Consider the following 22,701-nt stretch of genomic DNA (forward strand, 5'->3'; position numbering starts at 1 on the left):
GAGGGACTCTTAATAGGCCTTAATAGGTTTATTTGGTCTCATTTCTTAACTATTAAATATCTGTATATACCTTGAATAATGCACAAGTAAGACAGTAATTGTGATTTGTCAAACTATTTCTCATTTAAACGGCTCCGTCAGCGTGTTTGTCACAGTTTGTACCATTAATGCTGCAGCCATGTTGAGAGCCACGTGGAGGCAATCGATATGCAGTCTTGTTTTGAGACATGGCAGACAGAAGATGAAGAACTGCTTCTGAAAAGTGAGTGTCCTTTTTTTAAGTACATGTATCTCAGTTTGTTTTTTATTCTGTTAAAGACCAAATACAGCATAACACACTTGTGTATACATAATTTGGCAAAAGGAACTAAACTGTCATGTAGCAATGCATTTCTCAGATTATTTATGATGTCTCATCTATATTGGCATTTTGTCTTCCATCCTCATCCATCATCTCATGTTCTCCTCACTTTCTCATCTCCATCGCCTTCTCCCCACCAGTGCACACGACTTGAGCTAGGAACCTTCGACGTCGCGCAACCCGGAAAAAGATCTTCGTCGGACCACGACAACTTCCTCGACCAAATTAAGAGTGAGAGGAGCAGGAGCACTTCTCCAGTAACTGTAAAATTGTACTGCTAAGTTAACCCAGAACACATCGCAGCTGGACGCGGTGGATAAACGGGATGGAATATACTATACCAAAGAGTAACCGTGAGTAACTATGAACGTTACTCCCATTGGAAACACTGAGGTTTATAGAACACTATTTACCTAGCTAGCTTCACTGTTGGAATAATTTAAAGGACACTACGTTGCCTAGCAGATATCCAGACGAAGAAATCCCGTTTAGCAAACTGCAGCCGTGAAGAAGCGACACACAAGACATTCTGAGCGTCGGCGCTCTTTGTTGACACGTCCGTGTCGCACATCCGGGTTTCAGTGCGCGCGAGCATGAACCGTTCGCGGCCACCGAATTTGTATTCTTTGCACATGCCAATGGTATTTTTGAATGAGATTTTGTTACTGCGGGTACAAACCCCATGTACGTTCTATTTCATTACGTGTATTAAGCACATGTAAAGGTGAGATGCGTTCATAGAAACTCAAGGTGTCCATTGCGTTGAGATAACCCACTGCTGTTTACACTCAGGTGCTCCTCTCCCCCTCCGCTCCCTGCGCCTCCTGGTCCCACCCATTCGATTGGTCTCGGCGGCGATCTGGCAGACCGTCCAGCATAAAGTCGTGGCCGATTATGGGATGCTGGAGGAGTTTGTTTCCGTGGTTACGGACATCGTTCCAGAGCTACTTACCCCAAGCCAGAGGGCCCAACTCATCCTGGGCCTCAGAGCGCGGGTGAGGGAGGAGCAACCGCTCATCTGTATTACTGTAGTCTCTGTTTTTTAACATACTGTTGCTTTGTGTGTTTAGCTGATCCTGGAGATGTGTCAGTTCGAAGCTACTGCCGACTTCGGGCTGGTTCAGCCACACCTGGACAGAGTGCAAACGCTCATCCAGGCGTGGGTGATAGAGGTGAGTTTAAAGGGGCGTATTGCTTTGTAAGAAATCTGATAGAGGGGTCTTATAAAATAGCCCCGCGCTGACGATGTCATCGACTCCTTTCCTTTTTTTTTTTTTTTCCGTTTCTTTTTAAATGCCTGTGTCATTTTATACAGGGAGGTGCCTCAAATATCAAAGTGCCACACTCGGAATTCGTGGATCTAGTCAAGAACTTGCTGGCAAATCGTGATGAAAGGAAACACTTTTTTCAGGTTAGTATATTTGTTGCACCTTGAATATGTTTATATAAAAGAGTGGGCAGGCTTGTGTTATTGTTTATGCATAACAACAATGTATCCCCTATTGTAACTGCGTTATGCATATTGAATGAACGTGTCCCTCCACATTGACTCCCTTTGCATTGTGCGTCTTTCTCTGACACCTTCTATTTCTAATTCTTCAATAACTTCAGTCGTCATAGTTTTTTCATGAAATTAAGACACTTCTTCTTCTCTGTGTCTATCCTTTAGAAAGTTTTCCCCGTAGAGTTTGGTTCCACATACGACAACGCACTGTGCGACTTGATGTGGATGTTTCTGTGCCGGCTCGAAGAGTTTCTTCCTCTCCAGACATTCCAACAGGTACAAAAGGAAGAGACCTCACATGTTTCTTAATGCAACATCAGAATAGGAACCATTTATTTGCCAGGTCTGTTTACACAGACAAAGATTTTTTCTTGGCGCAAAGTTTATAGCATTAGACAGACGAGACAATCAACAACAACAGTGCAATAGATTTTGAATTAAGTATAAAATAAGGTGCTCAGACAAACAGATAGCAGTAACATAAACACGTCTTTTGTAAGTGTGTTCAAAGTGTAATGTGAAAGTGTAAATGTGTATTTAAATATGAAGTGTGCAAGGGAGTGACCGGTAAGAAGTAGTCCTGATGGGGGACAGGGTCAGTCAGTGGGGGATCCGGGCTCTGATGATGAGCCCAAATGCCGACAGGAAGAAGCTGTTGGTGTGGCAGGAGGTCTCGGTCCTGATTGACTGCAGCCTCCTGCCAGATAGGAGGGACTCCAACAGTTGTTGATGTCAGTTGAAAGTTTGTTTTTGTGTTTCTTTTAATTTTCTTTTTTCCTTCTTCTGCATTTCCTTTTCTTCCAGGTTTCCTTCATGTTTGGCGAGGCGTCGTCGGTTCTTGATGAATGTATAGACTCTATGTCTCGATGCAGGGAGCTCAAAACTCTGCTGCAGTTTCAAAAAAACTTCAGCCAACTGGATCACAATGGCAAGTCTCTATAGTTACCAATTCCTTTCAATACGCTCCTGGCGTCATTTGGTTTGTCATTCCAATTGGGCCTTTTCCTCCGAGTCAGCGTTTTCCCTGAATGATGCACTTCTGATATCTGCATACTTTGTACTTTTGTTGTTTTTAGTCACCATTTGATTGCTTTTCCCCCCCCATTCTCTTTTCAGATGGTTCCTTGGATGGCGCCTGCATTATTTCAGCCCTAAAACTCACCATTAAAGAAAGAACTGCGACTGATGAACCACAAGCAAACATCTTGGATAATACGCTATTGTGTGCATCTGATTTGGAGAAGCGATCTTTGATATTGTCTCACGACACAACCGCAGAACATGAGACGAGTGGGATGAAGGTTGATGAGACCAGTGTGACTCCTGGAGAAAAGGGAACAGGTGGGGCTTTGAGGGGCATTCAAAGACATGAGGGAAACACAGGGCTTGTTAAAGGCCAAGCAGAGAAGAAGCCTTGGTTTCTCAAACCATGTTGCGTTCGGCTAAAAAGACTGGACGTGCCGCTGCGGACTCTCCCTGCGAGACGAAACCGAGGCCTGCGGATGAAAAAGATTCTGTCGGAAGAGAAACAAGGTTTTTGTGAAGAGGCCTTCCCTGCCTACAAATCGTCTCCCGGGATGACAAAACCCTCCAGTAGGGCTTGTTTACACAACGAGGACTCGAGCAGCTTCGGCATAGTCGACTACTCGTATTTGGCTCCCATCGACGATTGCAGTGACGACTCGTGGTCTCTCTGCTCCGATAAGGACTTTTGCCACAAGACCGCAGAAATTAGTGTTAGTGTGGCTGATTCGGGCTCCAACTATTCGGACGACAAGTCTCCGTGTGGGACTCCTGACGGAAGCTTTACTGAAGGGGATTTGAATGAGGACCCTTCCTTCACTGTTCCCAAAAAGGTATCAGCTGCCGCCAGAAAGTCGGGCGTCTCGGACACCAAAGACAGCGCTCTCAAAAAGACCCGTGAAGTCAAGTGTTTCATTTGCAGTGAGCTTGTGACCGCAGGCCTAAGGACCCACATGAAGACCCACTTCCCCTCCGGCAATTACGCCTGCCCTCGGTGCGACAGCAGGTTTAAGTTCTTCTCGTCGTTGAGGCTGCACTTGAACCGGACTTGCTTCGAGCACAGTCGGCAGTGGGTGGATCCAGCTAAGTCGGTGGGGTCCGCGAAACCTTTCAAGTGTGACGAGTGCGGCGAGGCTTTCGGGAACAAAGTGTCCCTGGAAAGTCACAAACGGACCCACAATGACCTCTACTGCGAGGTTTGCAGGAAGGTGTTGCGGGACGCGGCGATGCTGGCAAGGCACAAGTCCTCTCACACCCTGTTTCAGTGTAACCGCTGTGAGGAGACCTTCGCTCTTTTCAAGCCCTTGCGCAGGCACTACGAGAACATTCACCAAATCAGACGGCCGTTCAAATGCAACTACTGTCCCAAGGTTGTTCCCAAGCTGCGCGCTTTGATCACACACGAGTGGAAGCACACGGGCCACCTGCCGTTCCAGTGCGCCCTGTGCAGCTTGAGGTTCAGAAGCGACGCGGATCTCATCTCCCATGAGCGGGTCCACACGAGAGAGAGGCCCTACCTGTGCGCGGAGTGCGGCAAGACGTTCGCCCATAGGCCCAACCTGCTGCGCCACTTGAATGTCATCCACAGCGAGGCTCGAAACGAGAAAAAGTTTTCCTGCACTGAGTGTGAGAAGTCCTTTAAGGAGAAAGGTGCCCTGAAAAAACACCAGAAGACCAAACACCAGCGCGAGTTGTTCCATCACCCGTGCCCGTACTGCGGAAAGATGGTCTCCGCGTCAACGATAGCGAGGCATAAATTGATCCACACGGGAGAGAAGCCATTCAAATGCACCATGCTCGAGTGTGACAAGTGCTTCAGGTCAGCTTCTGAAGTGAAGAAGCATGTCCTCATACACCATACCACGGACAGACCATTTAAATGTGATATCTGTGGAAAGGGCTTTATAAAAGTGTGTTATCTCAACACACACGCTAAAGTACACTCTGGGGAGAAGCCATTTGTCTGTCATTTCTGCGGCAAGGCTTTTCCCACGCGCTACAGCATGCAACGACACAAAAAACTGGTCCATGCATCTGTTTAACGGCGGTGGCTGTTTATTGACTATAATTTACTTCATTGACATTTTCAAACAAGTTATTATTCAGACATATTTTCTGAAAGCCTTATTAAAAAAAACTGTAAAAGCACTATTAGAAACTGAAATAAAATAATACAATTCCTCACCACATTCAATTATGTTGACTAATTTTTATTATTTCACAAAATGTTTTGTATTTGTAGTTATTTCTAACAGTTTAATTTGCTTTCACTTGGGCATATGATATCTATTTATAGATGTATTTGTGTATGTTATGTAGTTATTTATTTATAGATGAAGAAATATTTATAGACATGTATGTAGATATGTTTTCAAAAACATTTCAAACAATGTTGAGTTAGACCTGTACATCAAACATATGAATATCTAAAATGTTTAGTTTAGTTTGATTTGCATACTTTATCCGGATGAGACCGCGCATCATGATAAGAACTGAGTGGTCAGTCCTTACACCGGACTGTCCGTCTCTTTATGGACGAACAACATGATGTGATTAGTCAATCATTAAGTTAGTTAGTGAAATCAAACTCTTTGTAAGAGGTTTTTTTTGTATTTGAATACAACAGATATAAATGATATTATTAGCGTGTGACACGGGGAGGAACAAAAAGGAACACGCGGAACTCATCACATCTTGCTGTTTCTTGTCGGATTGTTGTTCCGGACGGAACGCCAGGCTATCGTTGACGTACAAAGATCGCTTGTGTGACTTCGGTGTCCTGAACGCAACTGCCGTTATACTATTTGGTTTGGCCTCGGTCGAGCAACGGACATTGTTTCCGCGAACTGTAATGTAACTGCAGTGAACATCCAGGATGGACGGAGATATGTCTGGTGGGTACAAACTGCTTTGAACACATTTGTTTGGTTAGGCCGCAACGCAGCCCGCGCGCGGGAATGGCATTGCTAACTTCAGTTTTTTTCATTTGAGCGATAACTCACTACATGACTCCTTTAAAGTCCACGTTGACTGCCCCATATTTGCCTGCCGGTGGACACCGGTGGCTCGTTTAACCTCACAACGGACATGAAGTGACAGTTTCGTTCTATCGGCTTTCGCTCGATTATAGCGTCAGGCTGTGCTATCCAAGCTAACGCTAGCTAAGCTAGCTGCCGGAAAAACTTAGTTTTGCAGCTGAGGCACTAAACTAACGTTTAGTGTCTGAGTTGGTTTCCGACAAACTGCGACAGACTCTAAATGAATACATTACCACGCAGGGTCATTATCAATAAATATGCACTTTGTGAGAGCCACTGGTTATGACGTGTATCGTGTCATTTAATAGGATGTGCATTTTACGTTAGATCCCGGAAATGAAAGGAGAAACATCCGCTTCAAGAGATGACGCCAAGGTTTCCAATGATTTCCCATAAAACACTGCAGTGCTTATTTGTTTAACACAAACATTACCTGACACCACAGTTTTTCCGTCTGGTTATAGCTGTGCGATCGGTGCAACAAAGGTTGGGAGGTCAAACAAGACCAGAGATGGAAGAAGTCGTGGTTGGCGCTAATACAGACTCGGCGCGAGCTGCACGGTTGTGTACGTTTATTACTATTTCGTGCACGTATCTCTTTCTCTGGGTGACTGATTATGCTGCTGAACATCAAGGTTGACCATTTTGCAAATGTAGTTGACATTAACCAGTCTGGCAATAGTTAAGCTCTGTGCCCTCTGAATGTCATTTCGTTACTAAGCCAGAATGTGCTTATGTCTGGAGATATGAATATGTCCAGAAACGGCACGGGTAACTCAGGCTATCAAGTAATATATTCTTAATATACAAACTAACACTTGTTTCAGTGTGGGTGTGGTGCTTTGTCAACTTCTAATTTCAACCATTATCCTATTTTGTAGGTCCCTCCCTTCCCCTCTCCGCGCTGCGTCTCCTAATCCCGCCAATTCGTCTGGTCTCCGCGGCCATCTGGCAGACGGTGGAGCAGAAAATTGTGTTGGACTATGGGCTGCTTGAGGAGTTTGTGTTCATGGTCACGGAGATGGTTCCTCAACTTCTCTCCACGAGGCAGCGGGCCGAACTCATTTTGGGTCTCAGAGCACGGGTAAGGAGGAGTTGAATTTGTTGTAAAGAAAAAGATGACATTGCCTGTAAAATCAATATCTTCTTACAGGCAAGGTGGTGTGTTTGATGCCCAAAAATCATCCTTTCATTTGGGCTTTGAACATACTACAGGTGAATAATGCTATTTTAATGTGATGGATTGCTTGATTAAACCTGGTGGATAGAACAGAGACAGTTTTAAATTGATTGCACCTCATTTTTGTCAATCATCAAACTGGCAGGCGTTCAGAATCGTTCACTTGCGTACTCTTACTTTGTTGCACAAACATTCTCCTTAGTTCTTTTCTCAGTTCCTTTTTTTTGCATTCTTTTTTTGTTGGAGCTGTATCCAGCGCCACTTCTTCAGTGACTTGCATCTTCTGCTTTCTTGCACGGAACGATAGAAGTCTGATCATTGTGATTCAGAAACAGAATTCCAGCTGTGTCTCAGGATATCAATCAACAGGTTGTCACAGATGCACTGGGACTGTCTATGATTAAAGCTCTCGGGTGTTGTATGTGAATTCAGTTTCCAGTCAGGGCGATGTGTTCATTAAACCCAGAACCGGTGGTTATTCTCTCTCTTCGCTGTATCCCATGTTAATTGTATTGTTGCTGTCCTCTGATTGCAGCTGATCCTAGAGCTGTGTCGCTCTGAGGAGACTGCAGAACTCCATCTTATTCAGCCACATCTGGACCGAATGCAGAACCTCAGATCTCTGTGGAATGTGCAGGTGAGTCTAAACCTGTAGTTTTTGTTGTTGTTGGGTTTCAGTTTTCAATTTGACTAAGCCGCTGTAGTTTTGGCAGTAATGATTGGTAGTCCTAAAGCGCTTGCTTTTAACATCTTTTTTTTCCTGCTATTTCAAACCGTTCTCTTTTTTTGCAGGCAGATAATTCAGGGCAAGAAGCACCTGACTCGCAATTCATGGGCCTTGTCCAAAATCTGCTGAGAGATCCTGAGGAGAGAAGAAACTTCTTCCAGGTAATTTTAGTTTCGAGGGGAATTAATGAAGTTTACATCTCACAGGGAATTCTTGTACTGTTTTATGACATGCTCCTGTTTGCCCAGTATTTAAGGAGTCAAGATGTGCATGGGACACTCTGATATTTAACATTTTATGAATTCCTTTTATGTTTCAGGATGTTTTCCCAGGAGACTTTGGCCCCACATATGACAAAGCAATCCAAACACTGATGTGTCTGTTTCTGTCCAGACTCGAAAAGCTCCTTCCCACCCAAACTCTCCAACAGGTAGACTTCAATATCGACTCAACAATACAATAGTATGCTCTATTCCAAAGCACTAATTAGGCCAGTTTTTTTGCGTCCGATTGTCACAAGCACTGGCAGTCAAAGTCCCCTTTTTATTTATATTTAGAACATCGGCTTTTTACTCCAGTGTTTAAAGTTTCTCTTCTGTTGCTTCATACGTGTATGAAAGAAGGAATCTGTCCTCACGATTGCCTCATATCTGTTTTCGTTTTGTTTTTGCCAGATCGCATCTCTGCTCAGCGATACCTCCTCGGTTCTGAACAAATGCATGGAGACTTTTGCTCAACCTCAGGAGCTCAAAGCCCTGCTGGACACTCAGAAGGACCTCGGACAATTGGAGGATATTGGTGATTATGATAGACGCTCGCTGTAACGCTTTGTTTGTTCCAGAAACAAAAAAAAACTATTGCACACCAAACCACTTATTTATCATTCACTGTAAGTGTTTGTGTCAGTGGAAACATTTGTGTATTATTTATATATATATATATGTATATATATATGATACTTTTTTTTTTCCCTGTTAAAATGACAAATACAACAGACTCAATACCTTTTTAATTTCCTCGTTTCAGAATCTTTCATTGTGGACAGTGGCATCTTGTCAGCCCTGTGTCTCCCTCCTGTGGAAAGAGTTGTGATCGTCAACGAGCAGACAGAAACGGACGCGGAGAGCGGACTCATGTACACGGTGTGCACCGAGATGGAGGTGGAGTCCGAGAACAAAGAGGTGGATGCGGAGGGGACCGGGAACTCCGGCGAGGGCACGAGAGCCCAGTGGCGTGGCCTCCGCAGCGGGGTGAAAGCCGAAATGGACGCAGTGGTGATCACTGACTCCGCCGACGGCCCCGACGCCAGCGAGAGTGAGATGGCAGACGACCACAACTACGACCAATCCGGGACACTGATGATCGGGGTGGACGGCCAGGTGACAGTGCTCGATGGCGTCGAGAAGAAGCCGAACCGGCGCGGGAGGAAAAAGAAACGGCTCGACGACGAAGACTTTGAATTGCAAGGGAGAGCGAGGGGCAAGCAGGAGGACCCAGATTACGAGGTTGCGTGGGAAAGACCAGTGCGGAAGAACCGCGGACTCAAGATGAAACGGTACCTGTCGCAGTGGAGGAGATCGGGAAAGCTGCAGAACACCAACAGTAGCCCTACAAAGTGTGCCGGATCCCAGTCCCCGACCAAAAGCAATGACCTAGACGATAGAACGTGCAAAGTGTGCGGCACGGTGGTGAGCCGTCCCAAATTCCTGGAGCGGCACATGACTCGTCACTCGGAGGAGCTGCCCTTTTCTTGTCCTTCGTGTAAAAGGTTTTACAAGAGCCTGCGTTACTTGCAGCAACATCGGTGTCCAAATCAGACAAAGGCGAGGCCGGGCAGGAAAGCAAAAGAGCAAGAGACCGGTGAGGGTGAACAGTCCTCCAGCGGGGTTCCTGACGAAGAAACTCTTAAGGAGCAGCCCCACGTGGACCAGGACCCTGATTGCGAGACCTCCGCGGAGGGGACATCTAAAGAATCTGGACAGAGAAGCCCAGAAGAAAAATTAAGTGTGCTCGAGGGTCCGTTCTACTGTCCCCACTGCAGCGTCGAGTTCAAGTGCAAACAGACTTTCAGGTTCCATCTGAGAAACATCTGCTACAACGAGCAGCAGGTGGACCCGGAGCAGCCGGAGGACATGAAGCACTGTTTCCGGTGCGACAAATGCGACAAGGCGTTCAAGTACAAGTCGACGCTGGAATCCCACAAGCAGACGCACAACCCGCTCTACTGCGAGGTGTGCATGAAGCTGGTGCGCGACTCGGAGGCGCTCGCGATGCACAAGGAATCGCACACGCCGTTTCAGTGTAACCGGTGCGAGGAGAATTTTCCTGTGTTCAAGTCCCTTCACAAGCACTACATCGATGTCCACAACCCCGTCGAGCCTTATACCTGCACTCACTGCCTGACGACCTTCGCCAGTCTCAAGCGCTTCATCCGACACGAATGGAAACACACCGGCTATCAACCATTCCAGTGCCCCCACTGCAGCAAACGGTTCCGGTCTTACTCCGATCTCGTGGAGCACCAGAAAAAACACACCAAAGCGTATCCGTTCCTCTGCTGGGAGTGCGGCAAGAAGTTCCGGCACGGCGTCACGCTGACCAGGCACGTGGAGCGCGTGCACCACTCCGGCGAGCCCATGTCTGATAAGCCCATGCCGACCTTCACATGCGCCCAGTGCGGAAAGACCTTCACGTCCCGGAGGTGCCTCCTGAAGCACGACAACTTCCACCACAAAGGGCTGCGCTTCCCGTGCGAGTTCTGCGGGAAGGGGTTCTTCGGCAAGGACGCCTTGGTGAGACACACCCTGATTCACACGGGCGAACGGCCATTCAAGTGCGACGACTGCGACAAATCCTTCAGGTCCGCCGCAGAGTTAAAGATACACCGGCGGTACCATACAGGGGAGCGGCCCTACAAGTGCAACGTCTGTGAAAAGGGTTTCGTCCAGTCCTGCTTCCTCACCTTGCACATGCGCACCCACACAGGAGAGAGACCATATGTTTGTTCTGTGTGCAGCAAGGGCTTCTCAAGCTTGCATGGCTTAAAGCGACACAGGAGACTCGTTCATGCGTAGTTAATGTTAGCACCATACTAATTTGCATGGGGGTTCTGTTCGACGGTCCCCTAGTGAAGGAGGTCAGGGGTCGGGCATCGGCCCGATTTTGAGGAACTGTTGAGGATTTGACCTTGCCCGGGAACACATTAGCCCTGCGGATGTTGACAGTTCAATTGAAACAGGGTGTTCCAGTAGAAGGACGTTTTCCTTAATGTCAGCCACGTTGCTGTCACGACGTCTGTTGTTGGGAACTGTGTAATTGTATAGTGCATTATTAAAACAAACATGTTTAAAAAAAAATTACCTTTTGTATTTTTTACAGAAATGTTTGCTGTAGTTCTACATAAGATTTGTATGTATAAACAATATAATCCTTGATTCTATTGGGAATTGACTTCTTTTCTTGAATAAATTGAACATTTGATTTCAAGTGGCATTCGATTTGCTCAGGTGTGAGGTTATTCAAATGTGTTTTAAGGGTCGCTTACACATTGGTCCTTGTTGACAGGAACTCTGGTTTGATTTGATGCAGGGATGGAGCCTTGACAAATGTTTCTACAGCAAATATGTTTCGACCCAACTCACACGTCTGTAGTGGTGGGGCTCAGTACAGTACCGTGTTACCAAAGTGATTGATACATTAAGATGTGGCCTCTTTAGGTCTGGCCTGTGCTCTCTTCACACGCCACCAAAAGTTTTACACATAGGTTTGTTAATTAATGTAAAAATAGTTTCTCTCTGCACAGGGGTTACCATCACAGACCAAACGGGCATGAATACACAGGCAATATAAAATAATCAGTTAATACAATTTAAAGATACATTTTCTTCTACACTGCAAATATGTTTTTATTTTCTAAAGGCACCTTTTATAAATCAATTTCATCCAACCAATTTGCAGATTTGTAAAGAACAATTGGTATATTTTTAATATATATTTTTAATTTGATAAATATCAAACATTACATTTACTTTAGCTCGTTCCATCAGCTCCAACACTCAATTGATTGCTTTTCATTTCAATAAATGTTGGTAATATAACTGGAGCATAATATTGATGCTGGATAGTTTGGCTGCAAAGGCAAATGCCCTCATGACTAAAGTACGTAAATGTGTGAATATACTGAACGTATACATAACTCGGTTCAGCTGGAAAAAAAAAATGCTCACCCCAGATGGGACTCGAACCCACAATCCCTGGCTTAGGAGGCCAGTGCCTTATCCATTAGGCCACTGGGGCTACATAACAGGAACTGGCGCTTTGTCGAAATTACGACAATACATCAAGTGACTTGGGGTTACGAGGTTGGACTGGTTTACGTCGAGTATATGTTAGGATGACTCACAGTGAAATGCCACGTCACTAAAGACAAAAACTATCTTACATTTTGTTTTTAAATCGCTGGAAAATCTAACTTATCATGCTACTCACAGTAACACTGCCGTTACACTTACCATATCATCTCTGTTATTAAGCATGACGACAAACTATGTCTACAGGAAACGTGAATCCGATCATCGACAACGGCGACTGAAGTTCGCTGATTAAAACCCTTTCTTGTTCAGTGCTTGTCTCAAAAGCATTACAATAACTTCACTGTATGTTAAACACATTAATGAAGATCCTATTCAAATGACTTCAGCGTTAAATATTTCCTCAAATAGCGTTACGTTCCCGGAGTGCCCCGTAAACTCCCCAGTTGACTGCGGACAGCGCTCTCCCGGCAGGAGCCGCAGTTGTTTTCCTGCTCTCTGCCCAGCAGACTCCGGAGGAATGGTAGCGTTAGCAGGTTAGCTCTTCAGGCAGCAGCTCGAGGACTTACGTTATTTGGCTTTCTGTTGTTGTGTTAAAATAATGAATCTACTACCGTCTAATCCTCACGGCAACGGGCTGCTTTATGCTGGATTCAACCAGGACAATGGTAAGACGTGGTGCTGTAATGTGTTTGTTTTTTTCAAATAGAAATTGGCAGCGTCGTTGATGCTAAGCTAGCGGTGCTAAACCGATGTCTTCACAGAGCATAAATGAAGCATAACAATAGCTCTACATTGTTTTATTAATTTTATTGGTACTGGCACATATTGGTGCTGTGTGGTAGTCACTCCAGAAAACAGCAACGTTGAGTTAATGTTAGCTTTAGCTGCTCAGCTAACGTAACGTTAGCTTGTTTAGTTTGTTTCAGCTACAATATAGTCGTTAAATCAGCTAACGTTAGCCAAACGCTATAGCGAAATGACGCTGGTTATTAAGCGAGTCACTAGCGAGTGGTGAAAGTGTAGATACTTGGATAACTGTGTGAACAGTGGTTACTCGAGCTTAGTGCCAACGCTGCTGTTAGCCGAAATTCCACAACGACGTAACTTACGTCGACTGCCAGCGGCAACGATAGCTAGCTAGAAAACCGTCTGCTAGGCTAAGTTTGACCGGTTTTACCGCGTTATTGAGCTCATATTATGTCTCCTGACGCTCAGCATTGTTCTTAGATTTCTCAGTTGTGAGACGTACAAATGTAATGCTCATAGTAAATTATATTTTCTCCCCACCCACACACGTTTTCACAGGCCGTAGATTTAAAGTGTTCGCCTTTAGTTGGTTTTAACTTAATATACATGTATTGGTATTGACGCTACTGGACGGTGCCAGCTAACGTTGTGTTAGTTTTGTCAGAAATTAGGGGTAGTTTAAGGTAATAAAGAAAACGTTCACGTGACCTCATGTGGCCCATTGAAGAACTATTGCTAGCGGTAGCACCGAACATCGCTGTCGTCACATGTCAACATACGGTGCGCCAGTTTTACAGGCAACTCCCTCAGAGGCGCATCATTTCCATGCTGTGTGTCAACTCTGTCTCTTTCTTATCGCTGCAGTACTTTCCTGATGCCGCCGACATTCATGATTCCACTTGAAGATCTAATTGTAAAAAGCTCCGGACATGACAATAATTGTTGATGTGTGTGTCTTTCCCAGGATGCTTTGCCTGTGGAATGGAGACCGGGTTCCGTGTGTACAACACAGATCCTCTCAAAGAGAAAGAGAAACAAGGTAACGAGCTTTGTTGACGTTAACATTTGTTTTTATACTAATACTTAAAGCATCCTTATTGTTCAAACGGTAAGCAAATGGGGATAATGTAACTCGGCAGACTTCCTGGATCACTCTTCCACACGGAATATTAATTAAACCATGGGACTGATGGTCGCCTGCAAGAGGGCCAGCAATATTAATATGGAATACACACACACACACACACACACACACACACACACACACACACACACAGGAAAACTTTTTCTAATTTGGAAAGAACTGATCATGGACTAGTTCACAGGAAGTGTTCCTACTGATGTTATGTGTGCTGGACATGCAGAGAGGGAGAGGATCCATTAGATATGAATAAGCAGGGGTTTTAAGAAGCAGTGGGCTGTCTTCTTTTACAGTAACAGCTTATTGTTATTGATGTTCACTACCTATGACTTTGACTTTCAGAGTTCCTGGAGGGTGGGGTCGGCCACGTGGAGATGCTGTTTAGGTGTAACTATTTAGCATTGGTGGGAGGAGGAAAGAAGCCAAAGTACCCAACCAACAAAGGTATGTTTTGTCTTTTATAAGTTAGCAATGCTGATTGTTTTTCTGTTTTTTTTGCCCCGATATCAGATGAAGTGTTTACACTGGACTCAAGCCAGTTTTTTGCACTGAAAAATGACTTCGTGGTTTACATCTTTTAGGATGTCTGTAGATCATGTAAAGTCAGAAATGTGACTTACAAAAGTCAGAGACAGTTTTTCTTTGATGCAGTGATGTTAGTTTGAAGAAAATACACACCAAAAACACAGCCATTACTGCTTGCCATGGTAGCTTGGAAGCTCATAATGGGTGACAGAAAATTAGCAATACCTTAAAAGAGTTTCAAGCCTCTGTACAACCAACACGGGTGTTTTCAGTCATCACCTGATTCAGAACTCTGCTGAGGTCGAAGGTGGGCCGGAGCTTTGACGGGAACCTATTAGGTCTCTCATCTACGATTAAATGATATTGGTTGATGTGCAGGTAGATTGTCCCACCCAAACCGGTTCAACAGCACACTCCTGAGCAGAGGTCTACTCTCAGGTTATTAACCAAAATCATCTGTGTGGGTGTTCAAAGGCTTTTTAGTAAATGAGTCACTTTTTTTTATTGGGCAATCCAGCCATCTCTTTTCTGCTGCTTGTGCAGGTCCAGGCTGTGTTCAGTTATTGAATTGTATCATTAGGAATTCTTCTTCACTGCCAGGAAGTGCAAACAATGTGATAAAAAGACGCGTATCTATAGGTTATACACTCCTATGGATTGAATTGATGAGTATCATACTTTGGTCCATGTGATAATGAATTAATATTCCCGCTGCCACTTTTGTTATATTTTATTCAGATGGTGGTTTTTGTTTGTTTTTTGGTACTCTAGTGATGATCTGGGATGACCTGAAGAAGAAGACAGTAATTGAGATTGAGTTCTCAACAGAAGTCAAAGCGGTGAAGCTTCGGCGGGACAGGTGAAAAGTCATACTTTTTGATAGTTACGAAATGAGTGTTACGTAATGAGGCACGAGTGGGTGGATGCAAGTTTCCTAAGGGTTTCAGAGATCGCCTGTGTCAGCAGGCATCTAAAACACTTCCCAATGTGTCTCATTTGAATCACACAGCAGTACTGTCTACAATGAGACGGGGTGCACGCCCTGATGCCGTGTCTCTCACACTCATTGTCAATCGAGCGGCTTCTGAATTTAACACTTTTTCTTTTTTAAATGTCAGATTAGGATTAGGTTTGTGGGTGCTTTTTTGTGTGTAGTAAAGTCTTTGACATTTAGCTTAAAATGCAGCTTGTGTGTCTGTTCTCCTTTGGTCTCAGGATCGTGGTGGTCCTGGACTCGATGATCAAAGTCTTCACCTTCACCCACAACCCCCATCAGCTGCATGTGTTTGAGACCTGCTATAACCCCAAAGGTCAGGCCCCTCAGCTATATTCCGATGCCAGTACCAATAGCCTGAAAGGGATATCAATAGATGACCAACCCCCTCCCCCCCCTCTCTTCCCCATTTGTACTCCTCAGGCCTGTGTGTGCTGTGTCCCAACAGCAACAACTCCCTGCTGGCGTTCCCGGGGACTCACTCGGGCCACGTGCAGATAGTGGACCTGGCCAACACGGAGAAGCCCCCCGTTGACATTCCCGCCCACGAGGGGGCGCTATGCTGCATCGCTCTCAACCTGCAGGGCACGAGAATAGCTACGGCGTCGGAGAAAGTGAGCCGGAGGACGATTCTTCTATTGCCGTGTTGTTTGTGTCGGCTGTCGCCACCTCGCCACTGATCCATGTTGTTTCCGCAGGGGACCCTCATTAGAATTTTCGACACATCCGCGGGCCAGCTCATACAGGAGCTACGTCGAGGCTCTCAGGCAGCTAACATTTATTGGTGAGCGTCCAACATGGTTCACTTAATTTAAATTACAATAAACATTGTGTTTACCTAACAAGCATTGCAATCCACTTTTTCTGCCTGATGACAGAAACCGTGCCCTTTAAACCCTGATCGATAGGCCACTCGTATTGTTAAGTCACACACTGTAGCACTGCTACCGACCTTTGTTCTTTTATAGAAAGTGAGTTCATGCCCTTTTTTATAATAAAGGTGAGCAGTGTCTCTGTGCCAATAAGCTGGCTACAAGTCAATGTGTTATTGTAAGACGCTCATGAAAGCCTTTCCGGTTCTCATTATTTCTGTCGTTCGCAGCATTAATTTCAACCAAGACGCGTCCCTCATCTGCGTGTCCAGTGACCACGGCACGGTGCATATCTTCGCTGCAGAGGACCCTAAAAGGAACAAACAGTCGAGGTTAGTCTCAACTGAAGTTTTTTTTTCTCCATATTTTCTCCACAAAAGTGATGTCAAATCTAGTCCTGATCGATTGCGTGTCCTTGTCTCTCTCTCTCTCTCTCTCTCTCTCTTTCTCTCTCTCACTGCAGTTTGGCGTCAGCTAGCTTTCTTCCCAAATACTTCAGCTCCAAGTGGAGCTTCTCTAAGTTCCAGGTCCCCTCAGGCTCTCCCTGCGTGTGTGCCTTTGGAACGGAGACCAATGCCGTCATCGGTGAGTTCAGTTTGGCATTCAGGACTCAACGCTCGTCTCATGCCGTCCCTCTCAAACCCGTGTAAAGCTTGTTGCAATCGACGAGGCGCGAGAAGGTTCCCAAGAACATCGCGCTGACCGTTAGATGCACAAAATGGCTTTTACTAATCAGAGTAGGAGGGCGTCTCGCGGTGCACGTAATCGGGGATTGCTGGAGGTTGTGAAATGCCTCTTCTCTATCGGTAAAGATAATTTTGTACTCTCCGTAGGATTGTTGAGAGCTGTGATAGCCGTTGCTAAAAAGAAGCAAGACTGTGCAAGAAATGCAACCCTGAGGTGGAAAAATCAAACCCCTCGAGTGAGCTTGACTTATTCAGATGAGAAAACAAAGACGGAGTAACAATGTTACTAAATTTGATAGATGGACTCTTTGTTTTGCCCTAACAACTAGTAGCGAGTGACGCTTTTGTTCTTTTCGGTTGTCACAAAAGCCCTTGTTGTGTGCATGGAGCAGTTACTTGAATGTTACTTGCTCGACTCAAAGGAACATGTCGTGCAGGTCGACTTGCAACAACTGGTACATTCAAATAAAGCAAGACGATTGATTCTGCGTCTAGTCTGTGTTTTGCTGACTTGAGTGTATTCTCGTTTCTCTCCTCCACTTTGCAGCTATTTGTGCTGACGGCAGCTACTACAAGTTCCTCTTCAACCAGAAAGGGGAGTGTGCCAGAGATGTGTACGCCCAGTTCCTGGAGATGACCGATGACAAAATATGACCATTGACCCATTTAAAGACTTGACACAGCCGTTTTCCTTTTTTTTCTTTTCTTTCCACCTTTTATTTTCTTATTTTGGAGGAGAGGTCCCACGCTGCACCTCTCCTTATCTTGGCAGACTCTGTAAAAGAGCTACAGATGACGGGAGGACAAAGAAAGCGGAGCACAGACTTTGGAGAGAAACCCTGACGGCAAAGATGAACGGATGGAAACGCCGTCAGGGATGCAGACTTTTGTCTCTCGTGGACTCCTGAGGACTGTCTCTGAACACGGGACTCTGACTCCCAAACCAAACTCTTAGCGAAAAGAAGAGAGGTTATTTTTTTGAATGGACAACGTGCCGCTTTTTAAGACGTCTTCCGAGGAATTTACAAAAGGATGGTTATTTTTAATCGCATAGACGATTCTGATAGTTAGACGGGTTGAAAATATTGAGATTTTTGTCAACTAACACCACCTAACCGAACTATAGGGAGTGCCTCGAGACTGGAGAGAATCTGTATGTGTGCACATGTTGTTGTTGTCATATATACATAGGTGTGTTTGTGTATATACCAATATTAGATGTTTGCAGCATCAGAATGAGGTAACATGTCTCTGATCCTGCGTTGTAAAGCGTCACCTTAGTATTACTAGAGTTTCTTATATTCACTGTATAAACGCAACGCGCCAGACTGAACTTCTAATTCAATAAAACTGTACAGAATAGTAGCAGGAAAAAAACATACCGCGTATTTGTTTTCCTCGTCCTTTTTTTTTTTTCTTCATACATTGTGCAATATGTTTTCCCTAAATGCTTTTTTTGTTAAGAGCTTGTGAAAGTTGAGTTTTTTGTTTTTACCGAAACACAAAATACTAAGGAAATAGTTTGACACTTAAATTGTTAACGTTCATAGAGAGTTGGATGAGAAGATCGATTCGGCTCCGTATGCTAAATATAAAGCTGCAACCAAAAGTTACTCCGTATAAAGACTAAAAGCATCTAGTCTGGCTCCTAATGTTGGTAACAAAGTCTGCTAACCGGCACGTCTAAAGCTTACGTATTGGCGCAATATATCTGTTTTTGGTCAAGTTGTGGCCATCGTTAATGCCATGTTTTCCCAGTCTTTATGCTAACCAACTGCTAGCTTTAGCTTCATCTTTACCCCACAGAGTGGCGTTGATCTTCCCACGCAACTCTCCGCAAGAATGCAAACGAGCTCCTTTCCCAAAAATGAGCTATTTCTTTAAGAGTTTGTGAAAGTGTTGGCACATGCACGATTCCCATCCTAAATCATAAAAAACGTATCTATTGGCTGAGATTCAAAAAACCCGATTCAACTGTGGAAATCACAATATTTTTGACCTCTCTAATTGTTTAATGTTGCTAGGTAAATCTTCTGAGTGGTAATTGGTGTATTCACATACTTTTGTTGGCCAGTGTGGCTCTCCAGACACAGATATTTAACCTTTTTTATTTATTTTAATTTGTTTAAATTCTAAAAACACATGTTCCCACTATCTCCGTAAACTGCTTCACCACGTCCCGCCCCCCTAATGGCGATGCTAAAATCAGCCAATGCTAATCAGGGAATCTGAAGTGCTTTGTTGAAGCTTGTGGCCATAAACAGGCGATCTGTTCCGTGTGGATCCACCACAATGCAACTGTTAATGTTCAATTAAATATTCCTCTGATTTCTTTGCGTTTGTCACGTTGATTGACAGTATTGTTGGTGATTCGGTGCAGAAACACATTTTGTTTGTGTTGCTCTGAATCAGATTGTACAATTGTCTGCTCTGTCGACTGAACGCATCACTTGGCGGGTACCGACCAGTGGTGACGCTGCACAAACTGAAGCCAACTTGTGTCTGACACACTCGGAATGATTGTAAAACCTGCATTTAAAGTTGTGAATAAAATTTAACATCTGCTTTTACAGTTAAACTGTATGGTCCGTCTTGTAGCTGCTGTACTGCGGAAGACGAGTTGTCCTTCAGTTCCTACTTAAAGGACCCAATAAACACATTTAGAGGGTCCTAAAGTACAGCTGATCTTAATGGCTTTCTTTTTTTGTTGACTGCAACATATCTACTCTGTGAAACTTAAATAGAAAAAGAACATGTTTTGTTTTTTGAGAGAGGACATTTTTTCCCCATTTTTATAGGGAGAAAAGTCAATAATTTAACCAACTGACATTAATTTTGACAACAAAAAAGGATGATTGCTCGAAATCTAGATTGTACTAAGTCAGTCGGTGAAACACTGACCTATTTCTTTGGACACCTTTTTATCTAAGTTTGATAAAATCTAATATTTAGATTTGGACTATTAAACATTATTTTGTGACTGTGACAGATGAAAGTCAGTCACTCTCACTTTTAGCTCAGTTTTTGGTCTCTAACATCTGAGGAAACTATCAGTTCTTTAGGTGCTAAATGCTCCACTGTGTTCACCAGCTAGTCTCGATCTTCATCTGTCTGCTGTTTGCTTTATTCACCCAATAGTAAGGAGCTGGAGAGCAAAAACAACGGGCTGATAAAACGGCCCAGAGGAGCTCCAGATTTAGGGGTTAGTTCTCGGTGGGTTCACCACTACAAGCGAACCCTTTTCCTAATGTTGCGTAAAATATTTCATTCACAAAAAAAACCTCTGTAAACTCATAAAAGTCAATTTACTAGTAAGTAAGTAAGTAACTGGATACACAACTTCAAAATAAAACTTCTAAATTCTACATTCTATAATCAGTCTTTCTGGGTATTTACACCCCTTGATATGTTTTGGTGTGATTACAGTAACAGAGTGGCTGGTGAGCGACTGGCCATCTGCTTAGAGTCAAGATGCATGAGTCATGATTTGCCTCTTCACTCCTGGGTTTCCTATCTTCAGTTTCATGGGGACAGTGACTCAGAGAGAGATCCAATGTCGGTCTTTGTCATTTCTGTTTGGGGGTTTTTGTCTTCTTTTTTTTGGTAAACTGAAGAGGAGGAGCTCTCAGTGAGTGAAGGTGACACCCTGCCAACACGGTCCTGGGTCCTCAACACGTCTTTTCATCGATTTGGTCAAACTACTTTGTTTAATTTAAGAAAAATTACACAAGCTTTTTTAAAAATTTTAAACCACAGACACATGCTTAATATCAGTGGTTGTTTTAATGTTAACACGCATGTTGAGCCATTTTTGTTGTTCCTACAAAGCTACTCAAAAAAGTAGTGACATTGTTTTGGGATGAAACGCTCTTCACGTTATTGCCATGTCCCTCCAGGTCAGCTGAAGCTGCTTGGAGCAGCCATGTTAGTTGTGGGGCGTTAACTCCTGTTCTCCTGGGAACATTTGGATATTTGAGCCGTCAGCAATTATCTGTAACTAACTATTAAACAAAAAAAAGATTCCTTATGTACTGGTTTGTCCACCCAATCATTGTTCAGCTCTGTGATACTTAAAGCCGTTGGGGAACATTTCTAATGTGAGAACTGAGAATTCAAACTTGTTTCCCATCCTTATTCTGGTCCTGATGGGTGTATGTTGGTTGCTCAGTGGTCACCTGTATTGCATTACAGTTGCACTTTTACCACATGAGTGTAACGTAACACTCTTTGCTTCCCAACAAAATCACATGGAAACGAATAAAAATAATAACAAGGCCATTGCAAAACACTATAGCTGTACTGGCAAAGTCAACTCATCTGGAAATCAAACGATCACTGATGCAAAAAGAACAGAACCTGTTATTGTGGTGGATGTTGTTGTGCGATTAAGTCTAGTGATAAACTGCATGAGAAGTGTAGTGGCGGTTCACTCCAGGAAATGTGACTGTGAATTACTATTCACTGCTGACCTTGTGAATACAATGTTTTCTACTCATATTTCGCTCTTGTCGTGTTTCAGAGGGAAATGCAGAGTGACAGGAGTCATCATAAACAACAAGAAAAAAGAGCTGATAAAAAAAAGTCAAGAGGTTCCTCCAAGAACCAAAATATCCACTTTTGAGAAGATTTGTGCTTTAAAAACATAATATCCTCTAGAGGAATGTTTATATTGTGTTGTTTTCTTTTTTGTTGTTGTTGCATTTCCATCTAAAAAACATTATTTTTGTATTTATCCTTCAAAATTCTTCATCCTCCTCAAGTTATTTTTTATGAAGTTAAAAAAGCTGGCAGTATAGCTCAAATACAGCCTGCTTTCAACATCCGCTTAGCTTCTTTAATGAGACTGTTATGACTTGTAACATCATTTCTCTCAATAAGTGTAGTTGTTTTTTTTGTTTTTTTTAACTCAGGTGTTGCATGTTGAGGCCAAACAATACCTATAATCTTATCACACCAGAGAGCAGATGTTTCAAACTGGTACATTTTGTGTGCAATTTCAAATGAGTGATCATTGCACGCATCACATTAAATGAGCAAACAAGAGAAGTCTCATGCATGTATGCAATTTGCATGCATTATTATAGTCTTTTTAACCTTTAATCATTTCTGTATTTTAGCTTGTCAACATGTTGAGCTAGAGGTCTATTTATACACTACAAGTCTTCGAATTGTGGTGCCTGTATGATCTTCACAAAAAGGAGTCAGATTTAGCTAAATCCCTCAGAGCCTGGATCAAAAGAAAGAAGATTAGAAAAATATTTATGATTTTAATCCCAAAAGAAAAGTTTTGAACATGTTCACCCTGAGGTTCGCGTTGATATTTTTATTTTTTAATTTTTTTTTATCGATGTTTCGTTTAATTGATATTTCATTTAAATTCAAACGACAGTATTTGAGCAGCAGAGGTCGCCACCACACAACCCCGCTACGCCCGGGGTCTTCCTTGATTTCTCCAGGAGTCCTAGATGCCTTGATGGGACTCTTTATTCATACATCCACGGCCCCACGCACAGGAGCAAGCAACTGTTTAATTGCCATATAATGTTGGCTGTAAGTGAACTAAATTAGAAAAAAATATATAGGAGTTAAA

The 22,701-nt window shown here is 43.7% G+C and overlaps 3 protein-coding genes and 1 non-coding gene across 5 annotated transcripts; 3 read left to right on the forward strand and 1 right to left on the reverse strand.

Moving 5' to 3' along the window:
• Positions 1-572: 572 nt before the first annotated feature.
• On the forward strand, positions 573-5,063 carry LOC137789201 (uncharacterized). Its single transcript, XM_068582502.1, has 7 exons — positions 573-714; positions 1,154-1,356; positions 1,432-1,533; positions 1,677-1,772; positions 2,031-2,141; positions 2,670-2,793; positions 2,982-5,063. Exons 1-7 carry the CDS (start codon positions 687-689, stop codon positions 4,928-4,930), a joined length of 2,613 nt encoding a protein of 870 aa, XP_068438603.1. The 5' UTR covers positions 573-686; the 3' UTR covers positions 4,931-5,063.
• Positions 5,064-5,620: 557 nt separating this feature from the next.
• On the forward strand, positions 5,621-11,267 carry LOC137790036 (zinc finger protein 791-like). Of its 2 annotated transcripts, XM_068583979.1 has the most exons (8): positions 5,621-5,782; positions 6,391-6,492; positions 6,808-7,010; positions 7,642-7,743; positions 7,899-7,994; positions 8,153-8,263; positions 8,508-8,631; positions 8,860-11,267. In XM_068583979.1, exons 1-8 carry the CDS (start codon positions 5,764-5,766, stop codon positions 10,905-10,907), a joined length of 2,805 nt encoding a protein of 934 aa, XP_068440080.1. In that variant the 5' UTR covers positions 5,621-5,763; the 3' UTR covers positions 10,908-11,267. The 2 variants fall into 2 exon arrangements, with proteins under 2 accessions (XP_068440080.1, XP_068440081.1); XM_068583980.1 differs by lacking the exon at positions 6,391-6,492.
• Positions 11,268-12,056: 789 nt separating this feature from the next.
• Positions 12,057-12,129, reverse strand: trnar-ccu (transfer RNA arginine (anticodon CCU)). Its single transcript has one exon. It is a non-coding gene; the product is annotated as a tRNA-Arg (tRNA).
• A 510-nt stretch (positions 12,130-12,639) lies between these two features.
• On the forward strand, positions 12,640-19,689 carry wdr45b (WD repeat domain 45B). Its single transcript, XM_068583908.1, has 10 exons — positions 12,640-12,811; positions 13,858-13,932; positions 14,377-14,478; positions 15,331-15,418; positions 15,775-15,869; positions 15,977-16,167; positions 16,252-16,337; positions 16,656-16,757; positions 16,889-17,010; positions 17,659-19,689. The coding sequence occupies exons 1-10, from the start codon at positions 12,745-12,747 to the stop codon at positions 17,763-17,765; spliced, it is 1,035 nt and encodes a 344-aa protein (XP_068440009.1). The 5' UTR covers positions 12,640-12,744; the 3' UTR covers positions 17,766-19,689.
• Positions 19,690-22,701: the final 3,012 nt, after the last annotated feature.

Source organism: Clinocottus analis, unplaced genomic scaffold (genome assembly GCF_023055335.1).
Source record: "Clinocottus analis isolate CAN_PGR_092001 unplaced genomic scaffold, fCliAna1.0.p SCAF_19, whole genome shotgun sequence".
Classification (NCBI taxonomy): Eukaryota; Metazoa; Chordata; class Actinopteri; order Perciformes; family Cottidae; genus Clinocottus; species Clinocottus analis.